The sequence below is a fragment of the Notechis scutatus genome, chromosome 2 (assembly GCF_049901735.1).
Source record: "Notechis scutatus isolate UNSWTSFEM ecotype Mainland chromosome 2, rNotScu1.2, whole genome shotgun sequence".
NCBI classification, from domain to species: Eukaryota; Metazoa; Chordata; class Lepidosauria; order Squamata; family Elapidae; genus Notechis; species Notechis scutatus.
This window is the reverse complement of record NC_142010.1, coordinates 237,860,189-237,875,611: the sequence shown is the minus strand read 5'-3', so window position 1 is coordinate 237,875,611 and position 15,423 is coordinate 237,860,189. Positions and strand designations below refer to the sequence as shown.

Genomic DNA, 15,423 nt, shown 5'->3' with positions numbered 1-15,423 from the left:
ATTAGCCTTTCCAATCTGATTTCTTCTGTATATTTTGTGACTAAATTTCTAGAAGTTTTAATGTAGCTAAATAAAATTCAAGGAATTCATTACAGGCTGAGCAATGAATGAGTAAAATAGATGGATAGGTTTGCTTGGAAAAGAAACCTATTAAAGCAGTTATGTCACAAGAAAATGATGGTATTAGTTGTTATTATACATTTTTAATGTGGTATGTTGATAATTCTGAAAAATCCAGGACATTATAACATTTCCCAGGACTGAGTAACCTAATATAAATGACAAACCAGACTAATTGATACCCACTTTATACTGAATTGATTTGATTCATTTCCTCTCTTCAGAAAGCATATTGAATGCTGTATTGTTTGTATATGTACTTCTACTGCTTCCAGAATAATGCATGTAAGCAATTATTTGCTTTTTATTAAGTTAAGCCATTTTGTTCAATGTTATCATGCTGCAGTCTTTTTTTAGAGATGTCAGAATTGGAATTGAAACCTTTGGCATATGATCCAGGCACTCTATCACTGTTGTGAGAATCTTCCCTAAATAGTGTAAATATTCGTTATAAATTCTTTATCACAAAATAAAAGGGAACTTTAAACTTTTTTTAAAACCCGTTATTTCAGATGAGAATTAAGTTTTATTACATACAATATGTGAAGTTGCAGTTTTCAACTACGTTTGTAACATATTTGAGTTTATGATTTTAACATATTTAATGACTGAAAATAACTTTATTTTCCTAGGAAAATGCTGACATTCTTCGACAGCTTCTTCCTTTGAGGGCAAAACTAGCAGAACTTCTGGGGTACAGCACACATGCAAGTTTTGTTCTTGAAATGAACACTGCAAAAATAACAGACAACGTTATAACATTCTTAGGTCAGTTTTCATTTAACATGTAAAATATTATCAGAGTAATTTAAGTCATAGTAAAATATTTATAGTGAAAATAATGAAGCTTTTTGCCAGGGACAGGATGAATCTGAAGTATTTTTCATTTAAAATAATAATAATTGTGTATTAATTTAGAGATAATAGTTATGATAATATTGTACTAAGGAAACAACTTGATCTGTATGAAGACCAATACCAGCTTAAAGAGCTGGCAGCTGTGATTTCACATTTTTGTGTATTTAATAATGCTTGAGATTTAAGAAGAGTTATTCAAAATTGAACTCATTATTTTTAGTTTGTTAACTAGACAATTGCTAGAACATGAAGTTAATATTCCTGAATTTTACACATGATAAAACTTTCCAGCTTTATATGATTTAAGAGTATGGAATCCCATTCCACCAGTTCTAAAATAGATACTTTGAACGTAATAAAATCTTATCAAGATAATATAATTCCAAACTCGTTTGGTACAATTGATCTGCTATAATATTTGGACCAGTGTGAATTATTTTGCACAAAGCTACTCTCACTATTGGTTTCAGTGAAATTGCTTCTTCAGTATCATTCATATTAGCTTTTAATTATGGAAGAATCAGTCAAATGTTAAAGCATTTACTGCTTTTATCAATCAGTATCACTCGGCCTAGAAGGCCCAGTGCTCATAATGCTAAACGGTAATTTAATACATTTGTTTTGGGATTATATGATATACAGACCAAATCAGGAAACAACAGCACAAACAATTGGAAAATATTTTTCAAAACTCTATTTTGTTTTAGCATCCAATAATTAGGTCATGAGAAAGAAGAAAGTATTTCTCTTACTCTTGAATGTAATCTAAAATGGAATGTAGCAAGCACTCAAAGTAATGTTTTTAAATTTCTGTTTTGCAGATGATCTAAGTAATAAACTAAAACTTTTGGGTAAAGAAGAAAGAGCATTTATTTTAAATCTGAAGAAAAAGGAATGTGAAGAAATAGGTGTCGAATATGATGGAAAGATTAACGCATGGGATCTACATTATTATATGAATCAGACAGAAGAGCTCAAATATTCTGTAGACCAGGAGAAGCTGAAGGAGTATTTTCCTATTGAAGCAGTTACAGAAGGCTTGCTGAAAATTTACCAGCAGTTGTTGGGACTTGTATTTGAACGAGTGGAAGATGCTCATGTTTGGCATGAGAGCATTACTCTTTACACAGTGAAGGACAGTTCAACAGGAGAAATTCTGGGGCAGTTCTATTTAGACCTGTATCCAAGGTAACACATTTTTCCCAAAGATTGCATTTGTATCTTTCTTTTTATCCATGGAATACTTTGAGTAGACATGATTCAAGTCTATGATTGTATTCCCAGAGTAGCCCTGTAGGATTAGGCTGAAAGAGGGGGACTAGTGCAAGGGAGACTCATCCAGTGAGAAGCAGTGAAGATTTGAACAAAGGTTTTATAAGCCAATATTCCACAACTATGTTTTTCCTCATCTCTCCAACAATATGTTATTGGGTAATAATAGTAGTTTTCTAAGCATCCTAGTTATGGTACATCTCTAAGTATTACATCACACTGCTTCTGCTGATTTGATAAGTAATGTAAGTTTCAATACAGGTGGTCCTTGACTTAGAACCAGTCATTTAACAACTATTCAAAATTATCACGATCTCATAAGTCTATAAAGCAATTCCAGCTATTACACTGCCAGGTAGCACAGACAGACTCTGGTCACATTACTGCATTTCAGGCATTTGGCAATTAGATCACACTTACCCTGAGCTGCAGGGTCCCATGGTAACATGTCTGTAGATTCACTTAATGACCGTGTGATTCAGACCTTCAACCATATAATTCACTTAATCATCACTGTAAAAACACTTTAAAAATCAGATCCAGTCACATGGGAGTCCTGACTTATGATCACAACACCTTACAACTGAATGTCCAATCCCAGTTGTGGTCGTAAGTCAGGGACTGCCTGTATTGTCAGCCATTTGATAGCTGCCTGAGTGGTGATAACACAGACCTTATCTTCACCACCCTTTAAACATCTTTTTTCATCCACTTTCTCATCATTGGTAAACATTCTACCAAGGTACACAAATTTCATCTTATTTATTTGTCCCTTAATGTTACTGAAATATGTTTTCAGACATTCCTTCTATATCTTAATCAAAATAGTTACCTTGGTCTTTAATACATTAATTTTCAAATCTGTATTTCTTGCTGCATCATACAGGCTTACTTTTGCTTCACCCATTCATTCAGCGTTCTATTTATTCTCACTATTTGTTTGCCTGTTTATAACATTCTTATTGAATTAAGCACCCAACCTTTGGTTCTGTATTCATACAGAATATTCCATAATTCAAAGAGATTCACTTTAGCATGTTTTCTCTAAATCAACAAACATGCAGTGAATCTTCTTTCTCCCCCATTCAGCTCACGGTTCCACTTCTCCAATTTTGCTTGTCAGGTCTCATACCTTTTCAGTTAGAATTCTGCCAAATACTTTCCCAGGCTGGTTTAAGGTAATCCCTCTACAGTTTTTTCATCACTTTTGTTACCTTCCCTTTTGTATAAGGAAGCACAGATTACAGACTTCAAACACAACCATTCTATAACATTTCTCTGGTTACACTCATCACCTGCAGTCTTAATTTTTTCAAAATTCTCACAGCAGTTCTTTTCTTTTTATTCTTTTTTTTTCTTAGATATTATTTCATCTTATATAATATCTTAGATATTATTTTTATGTTATTTTAATTCTAGTCTTAGAAAGACTAAGTGGAAAGAAAAGCCAATGCTTCAAGCAATAGAATTAGTGTATTATTCTAGTGTAATTGCTTTGACTTAATATAGCATACAGTTGAATCATCTTACAAAACATCTTTTTTTCTCTCTTAAGAAGAGTTATACTGATTATTATTTTTTATGAAACTGTTTAGCTTTGAGATTTTTAAAAGATACAATGTATACACTATTATAATGATAGAACCCCAAAAGCAAGCTCATTATGGAATTTTAGACAACTGTATTGTTCCTGACTCTTCCAGGAAAAGGATGAGTCATTCATATAGATATCAGTTAAGAAGTGCCAAATGATTCACTTTCTTTCTTTGTGATGTTTTTTTCTGTTTTTGATCTATTTTATTACTCAGAGAAGGAAAATATGGGCATGCTGCATGCTTTGGTCTCCAGCCTGGCTGCCTTCTTTCTGACAGCAGCAGAATGATGTCAGTAGCAGCTCTTGTAACTAATTTCACAAAACCAACTTTAGATCGCCCATCACTGCTGCAGCATAATGAAGTGAAAACTTACTTTCATGAGTTTGGGCATGTAATGCACCAGATATGCGCTCAAGTAAGTACTTGCTTTATTCTGAAATTCTTCTACTATGGCTATGTGGCTTGTGTGCTTAAAGGGAACAAGAAGTGAAGAATTGTGTGGCAAATTTATGCAAATGAAATATAATCAAAATAGTTTCTTTAAGCCTGATTTCATAAAAGTCACTGTGATCTTGCCAGTGATTTTTGCAAAGATACTGATTGAATTAACACATTGTTGTGAGTTACAGCTTATTTAACAGTGTTTACTAAATCTATTATTTGTTCTGTTCTTATAAGCTAAGCTCTAATTTTTGATTCTTCAGTGATGATGGTTCCCATTGTGTTAAGTCATAAGCATACATTACGGTTTAATTTGTTAACTTAGGAACTGGAGGATTAAACCTGCTTGTGCATTTGCTTAATGAGCCATTCAGAATCACCCCAGTTTGTGCTCATAAAGTCCACTCTTGATTCTGATTCATTAATACTTTAGAATGTTAAACTGCACCAGCTTGAATGTTATCTGAAAAGTCTGGTATGACCTATGGTAGGGTTGGTAAATTGGCTGACAGAGTCAATTTGTGTTGAACAAAATTTTAAGTTCCCAGATCCACAATTTACCAGAAGGTAAATAGTGATTGAACAATTTTATTTCATACGTGTGAGCCACAGTATCAGGTCAAGGGCACAACGTGTTCATTGATATATTTCATAAGTGGATTGTCATAAGTTTTAAAGGGTTAAAACCATTAAAACTGATGTCTTAAACAAAGTAGGTATTACCCATTGTATTGCTTATATTCATTTAAAATCCTAACCATTTACCCAAATTGCTGAAATAATTGTCTCCACCCATTCTGGGGACTGCAAATACTGTAGTATGCTGGTGGATTGATTCCATGCTACACATTTTACAGCTGATAACATAATTTATTTATCTATTTCATTCATTCATTCATTTATTCCATGTGATTTTAGTTGAGCAAGTTAGAGAGGGCCTGGACAATGCCAAATCATTGCAGAACAGGCAGCAACAATAGAATGAAGATGCAAATATCCAGGCTATTTGGGGAAATTTGCTGCTTTCCTATTTAGGAATTGCCTGAACCATGCCTAAATGTTGAAACTATGGTAAAGAATATTGAACATTTACTTTTCAAACTATGCTACTATTTAAAGTGTATCATTTACATTAGTTCACATATATATATTTTTGTTTATATTATTGTTATCTTTCATAGACTGATTTTGCTAGGTTTAGTGGAACTAATGTGGAAACAGATTTTGTAGAAGTACCTTCACAAATGTTTGAAAACTGGGTTTGGGAAAAAGAACCTCTACAACAAATGTCCAGACACTATAAAGATGGAAGTCAGGTCCCCGATGATCTCCTTGAGAAACTAGTAGCTTCTAGACTAGCCAACACAGGTATTTCCTTATTATTTTGTTAATTTGATTTTGATAGTTTCAAGAAAGAATGGCTATAATCTGAATCAAGCAGAATAATAAAAAATATATTTTGTAAAATTTATCAAAAAATCTAAGAAAATGTAAGAAAAGTATCCCTCACAAAAGAGAGAAAAGACTCCCAAAGAAATTTTTAACTTGGAATCGTAGAAAACTTCCTTACATTGAAACAAAGTTGTTCAACCTACTTCAGAATGATCAAAGGTAACTGGTAGCACCTCTAGATCATGGATGTTAAACTCAAGGCCTGCTGGCCAGATCTGGCCCGTGGGGTGTCCTGGAAACAGCAAAGGACCAGCACATAGTGCCTCTGCGAGTGAAAATGCATGGCCCTCCTGAACTCTGTTTTCACTGGCAGAGCATTCTGGTCACTACAGGTGCTCCCAACACGAGTGACATCGAACTGGTCATGCCCCCTGGCCACACACTCCTCCCCCCCCCCCGAAGTCAAACACAACCCTGATGCAGCCCTTAATGAAATCAAGTTTGACAACCCTGCTCTAGATGATTACAGGGAATATTCTCTGCTAACCTTGACTTGAGATACTAGATACTGAATCCAGACCAGTTTTCGTAGTTATAGTTACAGTAGGTAAACAAAGTCTGCTGATACTCCTTTCGGTGTTCTTATTTAACTAGGTCTTCTGACTCTTCGTCAGATTGTTTTGAGCAAGGTTGATCAGTCTCTTCATACACAGCCTTCAGCTGATCCTGCTGAAGAATATGCCAAATTCTGTGAAGAAATTTTGGGTATATCTGCAACCCCCGGTATGGAAATTCAAAATTTTTATTTACCCCTTGTCAGTATTTTATCAAGAGAAGTGTGATTATGAATAAATATATAATGACATTCTTTTTTGAAAGAACACAATGCTTATAAAATAGTTTAGACTGAGAAAACCTCAGAAGAAAATATTTTAAGTTTAAGGCATGCTTGGATTCAGTTCAGTGAGCTTCAAGCCACAGAACATGGCTTCAGAGAGGATACATTTCTATTTGGTCAGAGCAGATCCAAGTTAATGTGGCTGTCCCAAGTACATGGCATTCTCGTCAATACCTACATTGATTCTAACCAGTCTGAAACATAATAAGCATTTCAATAACTTAATTAAACATCTTCAGATTGTTCTCTGTGGTGTTTTGTTTATTTTACACAAACTCTACAGAATTATTATTTGTTTCTTTTAAGGTACAAATATGCCAGCTACCTTTGGTCACTTGGCAAGTGGGTATGATGGCCAATATTATGGATACCTGTGGAGTGAGGTGTTTTCTATGGATATTTTTTACAGTTGCTTTAAATGTGAAGGAATAATGAATCCCAAGGTAAGGAAAATAGTTTTATTCTTTGTTATCCTTTTCCCTCACCTGTTTCTAAGTATAGGAGGACAACATGATAGCAGAAAGAAATTAACAAAACATATTTTGCCCCTTTCAAGATTGAATCTAGCTTGTTTAATATAAAATAGCTAAAGACAATCTTGGCATTTTTATTAAAGCCATGAATTTTGCTGCTATGTTTATTCCAGGGCCTTACTTTTATAACAAATCATAAAGTTTATATTGAGATATTTTAATATTTGCTTAAAATTTAATATGCTTTACTATATTTATTGGTTTAATTGTGAGAGCTGCTCAGTCCTGATGAAGTATATTGTTACATAAACATCAATCGGTCGTGTAAGTAATACTAATAAAATATCTTTATTAGCTTTATTAGCTTCTTTATGTATAACGCCAGATGGAAAATAACTGGAACAGAACTGAAGATTTAAAAGTTTAGACAGATGAGAAAGAGGAAATGTTGAAGGAAAATAATTGAGGAATAATAGACTGATCTTGAAAGATTTATTGAAGAGCAGGAAGGACTAGATTCTACTAATACAGTATATGAGGCAGTAAGTGAATTCTATTACCACCAGAAAAGCAGAAGGTGTCATGAAGAATTAGATCTAATGTTTGGTTTAGCTAAAAGAGGAGTAACAAGGTCATAGTTATGAGTAAAATTATACTGCTAATTTGCAAAGAGCCTTAATATCAGTGATGTATTGAAAAACCAGTAAAAGGGCCATTATAATAATATAACTACTTCGTGTCCAGCTGTCTTCATGCAGCTTAAGTATGAATTGAATTTTACCAGTTATATGGAACCTTATCTTTATCCCCAGTAGATGCTTCCAGGAATATTCAAGACTGGTATGAAAAGATATATAAAATGGGTTAGTTTTTGGCAATGGTTTCTCTTCAAGCTTGTTTCAATTTAGTTTCTGAACATTTCATTACCAGAATTGATAAATCATGCTGATCAGTTACCTAGTCTGCTAATGAAATGTTCAGAAACTAAAATGAAACAAGTGTGGAAAGCAAACTACTGCCAAACTCTAAAACCAGAACTACAAGTATTTTCTATTATTTCAATGGATTAGTCTTCAGAGGAAGGTAGATAACAGCAAAATATCATGTGAAAGCAATTCCCAAGGTTTTAGATGAATAGAAGAACACACACACACACACACACACACACACACACACACACACACACACATATATATATATATTATATATATATAATGATGGCAGATGAGATTCTGCTGAAACGTTGCTACAACTTTAAAAGAACAACTACAATGACATGGGTAAATACCCGAACAAAGCTGAATGCCATATATATGTGTGTGTGTGTGTGTGTGTGTGTGTGTGTGTATGTATATGTATGTAAAGTTGAATGATATTGGGAATGCAATGGAGATGTACAATAGTACATCTATAAGAAAAAAAAAACTGAGACCCATTAGCTTCCTTGTTATGCCCCATCCCTTCATGAAAGACTATAATTGGGTAGTAAAGACTTCTGCTTAATACATAGATTAGTATAGTTGACTACAGTGACAAAGCCCATATCTTAGCTATTAATGCTTCAACATAGGTAATAGCAATAACACTTATACCGCTTTACAGTGCTTTACAGCCCTCTCTAAGTGGTTTACAGAGTCAGCATATTGCCCCCAACAATCTGGGTCTTCATTTTACTGATCTCGGAAGGATGGAAAGCTGTGTCAATTTTGAGTTGGTGAGATTTGAACTGCCAAATTGCAGTCAGCCAGCAGTCAGCAGAAGTAGCTTGCAGTACTGCACTCTAACCACTGTGCCACCATGGCTCATCATGTTAATGTGTGGGTTTCTGGGATAGAAACTACCACATGCCCAACCACAAAAATAGGACCCAGTACATGTAAGCATATCATGCTTTTTTCTTCCACATAACATGTTGTGGTTAAAACTATCAGCTGGCAAAGATGGATAAATTACACACTGCCAATAAGAAGATAAAAATCTGCCTTAGAAAAGCATGGATGTCTATGAAATTTTATACTGTTAAATCTGTTAGTTTTTTAGGTGCCATAGATAGTTTTAGATTTATTTTTTTATTGGAACAATCCATGACTATGAAAACTATAAAAACATACCAGAGCAAAACAACCTTGTGAAAGGATTACAGAAAGCAAAGCATATTCCTATAACTATGTAACAGAGAACCTTGGGGAAGTAGAGGCAGGAATTGACTGAGTGCCAGGTAAATTTTTGTAAACGATCAGGGGAGATTTCTGCACACTGTGAACTCTGCTAAGAGCAGATTACCATATATAAAACTTGGCCATGAAATGAGACTGTGATAAAAATATTCATATGTTCCTCTCAGAAAGCCCAGAAGATCCATTGATCTTCTTTGTCATTATAAAATGCTTTTAAAAGATTTTCTTGTCACATGGAAACTTATGAGCATGGGTGACTTCATCAAGTCCGTGTCAGTCATGTAGTAGAATGACATTCTGGATTGCACTTAAAAAAAAAAAAAGCTTGTGGCAACACAAATATAGTCATGAGGGAGCTACAAACTGTTACCATGTAGGCAGATTTCCTTTAATTTTTTGTGAATTTAGAAAGTTTATTTAAACATTAAACATTAACCTACTCATTTTATTTTTATTGTTTTAGGCTGGAATGAAATACAAAAATCTTATCTTGAAGCCTGGAGGCTCATTAGATGGGATGGACATGCTCCAAATCTTTTTAGGTCGTAAGCCAAACCAAAAAGCATTTTTATTGAGTAAAGGATTATGTACTTAGTTACATAATCCTCCTGAGTTTTTTGGCAAAAGACATCACCTAGGAGACCATCTTAAAATACTATCATGAAAATTAAAAAAGACACTTTGTTAGGGAAAGTCTACTTGAGGTTTTAAATGTTTTTATTACCAGTTATCAAAATTGATAATTCTCATTTTCATCTCCTGATAATTCTCATTTTCATCTCCTTCATACAGAATCATGATACAGTATTTTTTTTTACTTGTTAGCAATATTTGTGCACTGTGCTGAATCAAAAGAAAAGTATTGTTGCAATTTTACATGGTAGGTGTGTTAAATTAAAGCTATAACATTAAGCTTTTTGTACATTTTTAGATTTGAATAGCAAAATAATCACTACATTTCAGCCTTCTTAACAAATTTTATCAAAATATTTTATTCTCTTTTTGAACTCTGAAGAACTCTATTCCAGTGTCCCTGAAGGACTCATCAAATCCTGGCATACTTGATTATTTTCTATGGAACAGGGGTCAAATTCACAGAAACAACTTCCAAAATGTTTCTTTTTTCAATTATGATGTGATCAGAAGTACAGAATCCAAGGATATTGTTTTAAAACAAACGTACTGGGAGGAGAAATAGATGCTTTTCCAGAGTTGAAACTGGCACATAACTTTGGGTTCAATTTCTAAGCCTGGGATATTTTCCTCCTCACACACTACTATTCCAATGTAAAGAAATTTCCTTTTGATGTAATACATGGTCCTCATGGGAACTGAAGCCAGCCTATTCAATGTTCTTTGTCATTGTGCCAAAAACTCATTGTAGCCAATCACCTGCCTTTCTATACTTTTATTATGGGCCTTTTTACATAGAAGCTGCAGAATTGTGGAAGAAAGAACAAAAAAAAAGTTACATGTGATTGTCAAAGGTAAAGTCTTTTTCTCAGTGCTGATATGACTGTCAGCTGTCCTAGGGCTTGCAGAGAAAGGTGTGTGTGTATGTGTAAAACTTCTTAGAATCACTACAAGTTAACACATCCTGTAGGTTTTAAAGAAGCTGTAGCAGATACCTAAGAGGAGGGAATGTGGAGCAGATGTGCCAGATGATCCATAGCCATGGAGGAGAACCAGGAAGGAGCTTGATGCAGCTGAAACCAAAGAAGAACCTGCAAAAAGAGCCAGCAGAAGGAAAACAGCTTTGGATTCTAGGCAGAGCAAACTCCATGTGATGATCCAGGTCCTGGGTTACTAGGCGGAGGAATATTAAAGAGAGCAGTATAATCACCATATAACAAGTTGGCGTGGGAAAGAAGGAAACAGATTGGTTACAATTAATAATATTATATTTGCCTTGAGATATGGCTTCAGAGTTGAATTGTTGAATTTAGGTGTGAAAAAGTAATAAAATGGTATGTGTTCATCATTAGAAAGTATCAAGTTTTCTATTCAACCCCTTGCCTACCTTAATTTAAGTTCCATGATAAATTGGTTTCATGTGATCCTGGACATATTTATTGTTTACATCTGGTTGGTCACTTATTTTGGTAAATACATATTCACCTGATGAATATTAATCTTACAGTTAATCTTGACAGTGTCCCAAGATATATTAAAACTTGTCAATAATCATTTTTCCTCTCCTGCAACTTACTTCTCAACCAGCATGGACAAAGGGACTGGGTTTCTCTACAGATTGTATGGTGCATGATGATACTGGTTTCCCACCCCTCCCTTACATTTAAATAATGTAAGGAAACCTTTGCCTGAAGTATTTGGGGAAGAGGAATAGCAAGGAAAAAGATGCTGATAGAAAACTGATGGGGCTAATATTTGGAGAAAATTAGTAGATTTGGCTCAATAAATATAACATGTTTGAATAAAATGTTTTCATTGATGTTGAGTACAAGAATCACAACAACCCACACTAATAGAAAAGCTGCAACACCCTCTTTTTTCTTAACCATTAAAAGTAACCATAATAGTTAAATATTTTAAGAGCTAAAGTGCAAGAGGAGGGTTATTTCTCATTACAGCCAAATAAATGTGGACAAATAATGAGCAAGCATTCCTCTTCAGTAGGTTTTCTCCCCCCTATTTCTCTCTCTCAAACATTGTTTTAAAATAATAAAGCTTGAAGAAGCTTTCTAACAATTTTGTTTTTCTAAATAAATACTATGCTTTCTCCAGTTCATTATTATTCCACAGATTTTTCTCCATTAGACAAGAAAAAAATGACTTAGGCATTGCTTCTCCATTCCATAGTCACTTCTATGTTGTTTACCTTATTAATCCCGGAGATTGTAGAATGGGTAGCATCAGTAATAGCTCCTTCAACATATCTACAAATGTTTTGCACAGAAGATTATATTTTAACCACTTCTTTTATTTGCCGGATAGAAGCATATAAACATTGAACTGAAAGAAGCTGTTTGGTCCAATCTTCTCTTCAATGCAAGAATCCAGTTATATAGGGCTGTCCAGCTTCTGGTTAACTATATGCATAGGCAGAAAATTTTCTTTATTATTTTTTATTTTATTCAAAAAATTAAAATATAAAACTGACCAATATGTTAAAATGTACATTAGAAAGGCACAACCACATATACATACTGTATATTATCCCCCCTATACATGTGTATTTGATTTTCTTAAATATAGAAAAATTATTTGAGTTAAACTTCGTTAACATAATTCTGAATTTTATTTCTGGTGGCACCATCTAAATAGGTTAATTACATCTGGTTCTGTGCCTTCTGAAATATAGAATCTGTTCTAGAGTTTATTGGACAATTATTAAAACTTTTAAAAGGCCCATTGACTTCATATATTTGAACATCCTAGAAAAGGGTTTCTTAACCTTGGCAACATTAAAACTCATGTATTTCAATTCCCATCTTAAAGTTGCCACGGTTGGGAAATCCTGTTCTAAAGTTTTATACGAATGCGTATATGTCATGCCTTGTATAGTTTCCTGTGGCATTCTGTGAAGAAATGCAAAATTGTGATCTAATTTCCCTAACATGCATGCCATCATGGACATTACACAAGCTTAATTAAAAGGTAAATTAAAAATACACCCAAGTAACCGTGTGTGTGTCTTGGAACTTGCTGAGCTGTAGGAGAATATGTACAAAAGGTTCTGGGTTCAATATCTGCCATGTTCCAGGGAGTGAGAAAAACCCCACCTGGAGATCTGGAATCCTGTGGCTTGACTGAAATAGATGGACTTGTGATCCAATTTACCATTTTTTTGCCGAACGGCCACACTTGGACATAATACTAACTTATGATCAGCACTTCTGGAATACTGCAAAGAAACTGATGAAATACTTCAGTAACACAAAAAATTCCTAGCATTAGTACAAAATAAAACAATATCAAAATTGGAGAGTTGATCATATTTCCGGCTGTAGTGGTATATTAAAATTATTTGCAAAATTTTAAGGTAACTTTCAACAAGATGCTTAGATGTGATTAAAAAAGCAACAACATTCTTTTTATAATTTCTTTTTCTGGAAAAATAGCAGCCAAGAAGCTCCACAGGATGTCTTGAGAGGCAGCGTGTGAGAAGGAAACCCGGGCAGAAAGAGAACCTTTTGCCAAGCCAAATTAGAATGGAGAACTATTTTTGGAAAAGTGCCAGTGAACAATTCTTCGCCAGGAGTGTAGTTTCATTTTCTAGCCAATTCTCTCCCACTCGGTTGTAGCCTGGTGAAGAGTTCAGACAGGGCACCAAAACAAAGAATGAGCCAGGACAACTTGTTATGGCAAGTGAAATTTATAAACCACCAATAAATCAGGTATTTGTGTAGTTTCTCAGAAGGCAAGCCATACACCCCTATGAAAAAGTCAGTGGTTCAAACCACAGGCAAAAAGAAACATGGTTTAGTATTTGCATGTGTACATGACCAATGATTGTTTTGGATTAATATATACGCACTCACTATTTTCTTGGCTTTTTATTTATTAATCATATATTATAGTCATCCACATCCCCCCAAAGAAATTCTGAGCAGCATAGAATAAATGAAATAGCCAAAATAAAACTTATAAAAATATAAAAAGTCACAGTAGTAAATAGCATAAAAACAAAAATAATAATCCTGGGATAAGAGAGGACAAAAATGGCTCCCTCAGCAATGGGGCCATTGCTGTTTTAAATTATTTTTCCTACTGTTGTTTTTCCTACTATTCCTAGCAGTCTTTCTCAATCCCATTTTAGACTTTCATTTCTCATGAATAAGCAATATGACAAAACAATAGACAAATACACAATTCTACATAAAGGAGACTACCTAATGAGGGAAGAAAACAGAAATAAAAGCTGCTGAAAAACAAAAGAAAGATTTGAGTGAGAAAAGGAACTATAGAAGCAAGGAAGATGCTGCCAATACTTTCCAAACTTTGTCAATGTGCCTTTGTAAAAATCAGTAACATATCCTACCTATATTGTGCATTCAGTGTGACTGCTCAATAAAGTGTTAATCTTTGTAGTAGCCTGAATCCATCAGAGACAGGAATAATTTTGGGAGTGGGTAGTAGTTAGGTTATAAAATGGATTTGTCTTCAAAATAAACTTGTGGAACATCTGACCAAATAAAGCCAATTTTGCCACAGGTTGTTTCGATTGATTGCATTATTCCGTGTCTTAGATTCTGGGGAAGGGCAACTGGGAAGAGATTATATCTGCTTGTTTATGGAACTTACTGCAGGTTTCTGGTACTGGATGAAAAAACCTTCGGAATTTTCTTTACCTTTAGCACAGTTGTTTCTCAACCATGGCAGATGTCGAGTCCCAGAATTCCCTAGCTAGTTGACTCTAGAACAGGGGTGTCAGACTTGCATCGTCACAGCAGTGTCACGTGACGTATCAGGACTTTCCCCCCCTTTGCTAAACTGGGCGGGGCGGGGCCAGCACTTGACGCATGCGTTCCGTGGCCTGTGAGTTTGACATCCCTGCTCTAGAGTCTATATCAGAAGTAGGGAAGTGATGTCCTAGCATTTGTTATCTGTGGCTCTCCCGATTAGAACTTTCAGCAACATATGGTAGATTTTATATTGTGCACATGTTCCGCTTTCTTTGAAGAAATATGGAAAAATAATTAATGCTTATTTTAGGCTGACTGTAATGGGGCTAACTAAAGATTATCTTCTTTTAGAAAGTTTATTTTTTTTGCTCAGACTTTTTCTTATCCTACAAATAATTTATTTGCACATTAAGCAACTCAAGTTTGTATTTTTATAAGAATATGGAAACGAAGTCCTATTTTCTCTGGAACATCTCCAGCAGGCTAGACAAAATTATCTATTTTACAAGTGTCTAATTCATTTATTATTTGCAATACATTAATATATCTTATGATGTAATGTGTAGCCTTTGGACAACATTAGGATCTTAAAACTAATTCTCCATATATTTTTCTTTCTTGTTTTGTGCTTGTTTACTGTAAGATTAATTGGATGGTGATAGTTTTAGCTCATCTCTGGGGAACCTAGTCCTGAGTTCCGTCCACTTATATAAAACAAATAGCAAGTGAAATTTTCAGTGTGCAGGTGTTAAAAATAATAGCGATGTCAAAATTACTTGATAGTCTACCATTGTAATAAGTCCCAATGGCAATCCTTATTTTAGAATAAGT

At 34.3% G+C, this 15,423-nt stretch overlaps 1 protein-coding gene across 1 annotated transcript in view; it reads left to right on the top strand.

Moving 5' to 3' along the window:
• The window catches only part of NLN (neurolysin), a 33,770-nt gene extending 23,632 nt beyond the window's left edge, over window positions 1-10,138 (top strand). Inside the window, exons 7-13 of the mRNA XM_026670555.2 lie at window positions 753-888; window positions 1,800-2,166; window positions 4,059-4,260; window positions 5,468-5,654; window positions 6,333-6,461; window positions 6,883-7,019; window positions 9,690-10,138. Coding sequence (XP_026526340.2) covers window positions 753-888; window positions 1,800-2,166; window positions 4,059-4,260; window positions 5,468-5,654; window positions 6,333-6,461; window positions 6,883-7,019; window positions 9,690-9,821 — 1,290 coding nt within the window. The 3' untranslated portion in view covers window positions 9,822-10,138. The remainder of the gene's footprint in view (window positions 1-752; window positions 889-1,799; window positions 2,167-4,058; window positions 4,261-5,467; window positions 5,655-6,332; window positions 6,462-6,882; window positions 7,020-9,689) is intronic.
• The last annotated feature ends 5,285 nt before the right edge of the window (window positions 10,139-15,423 follow it).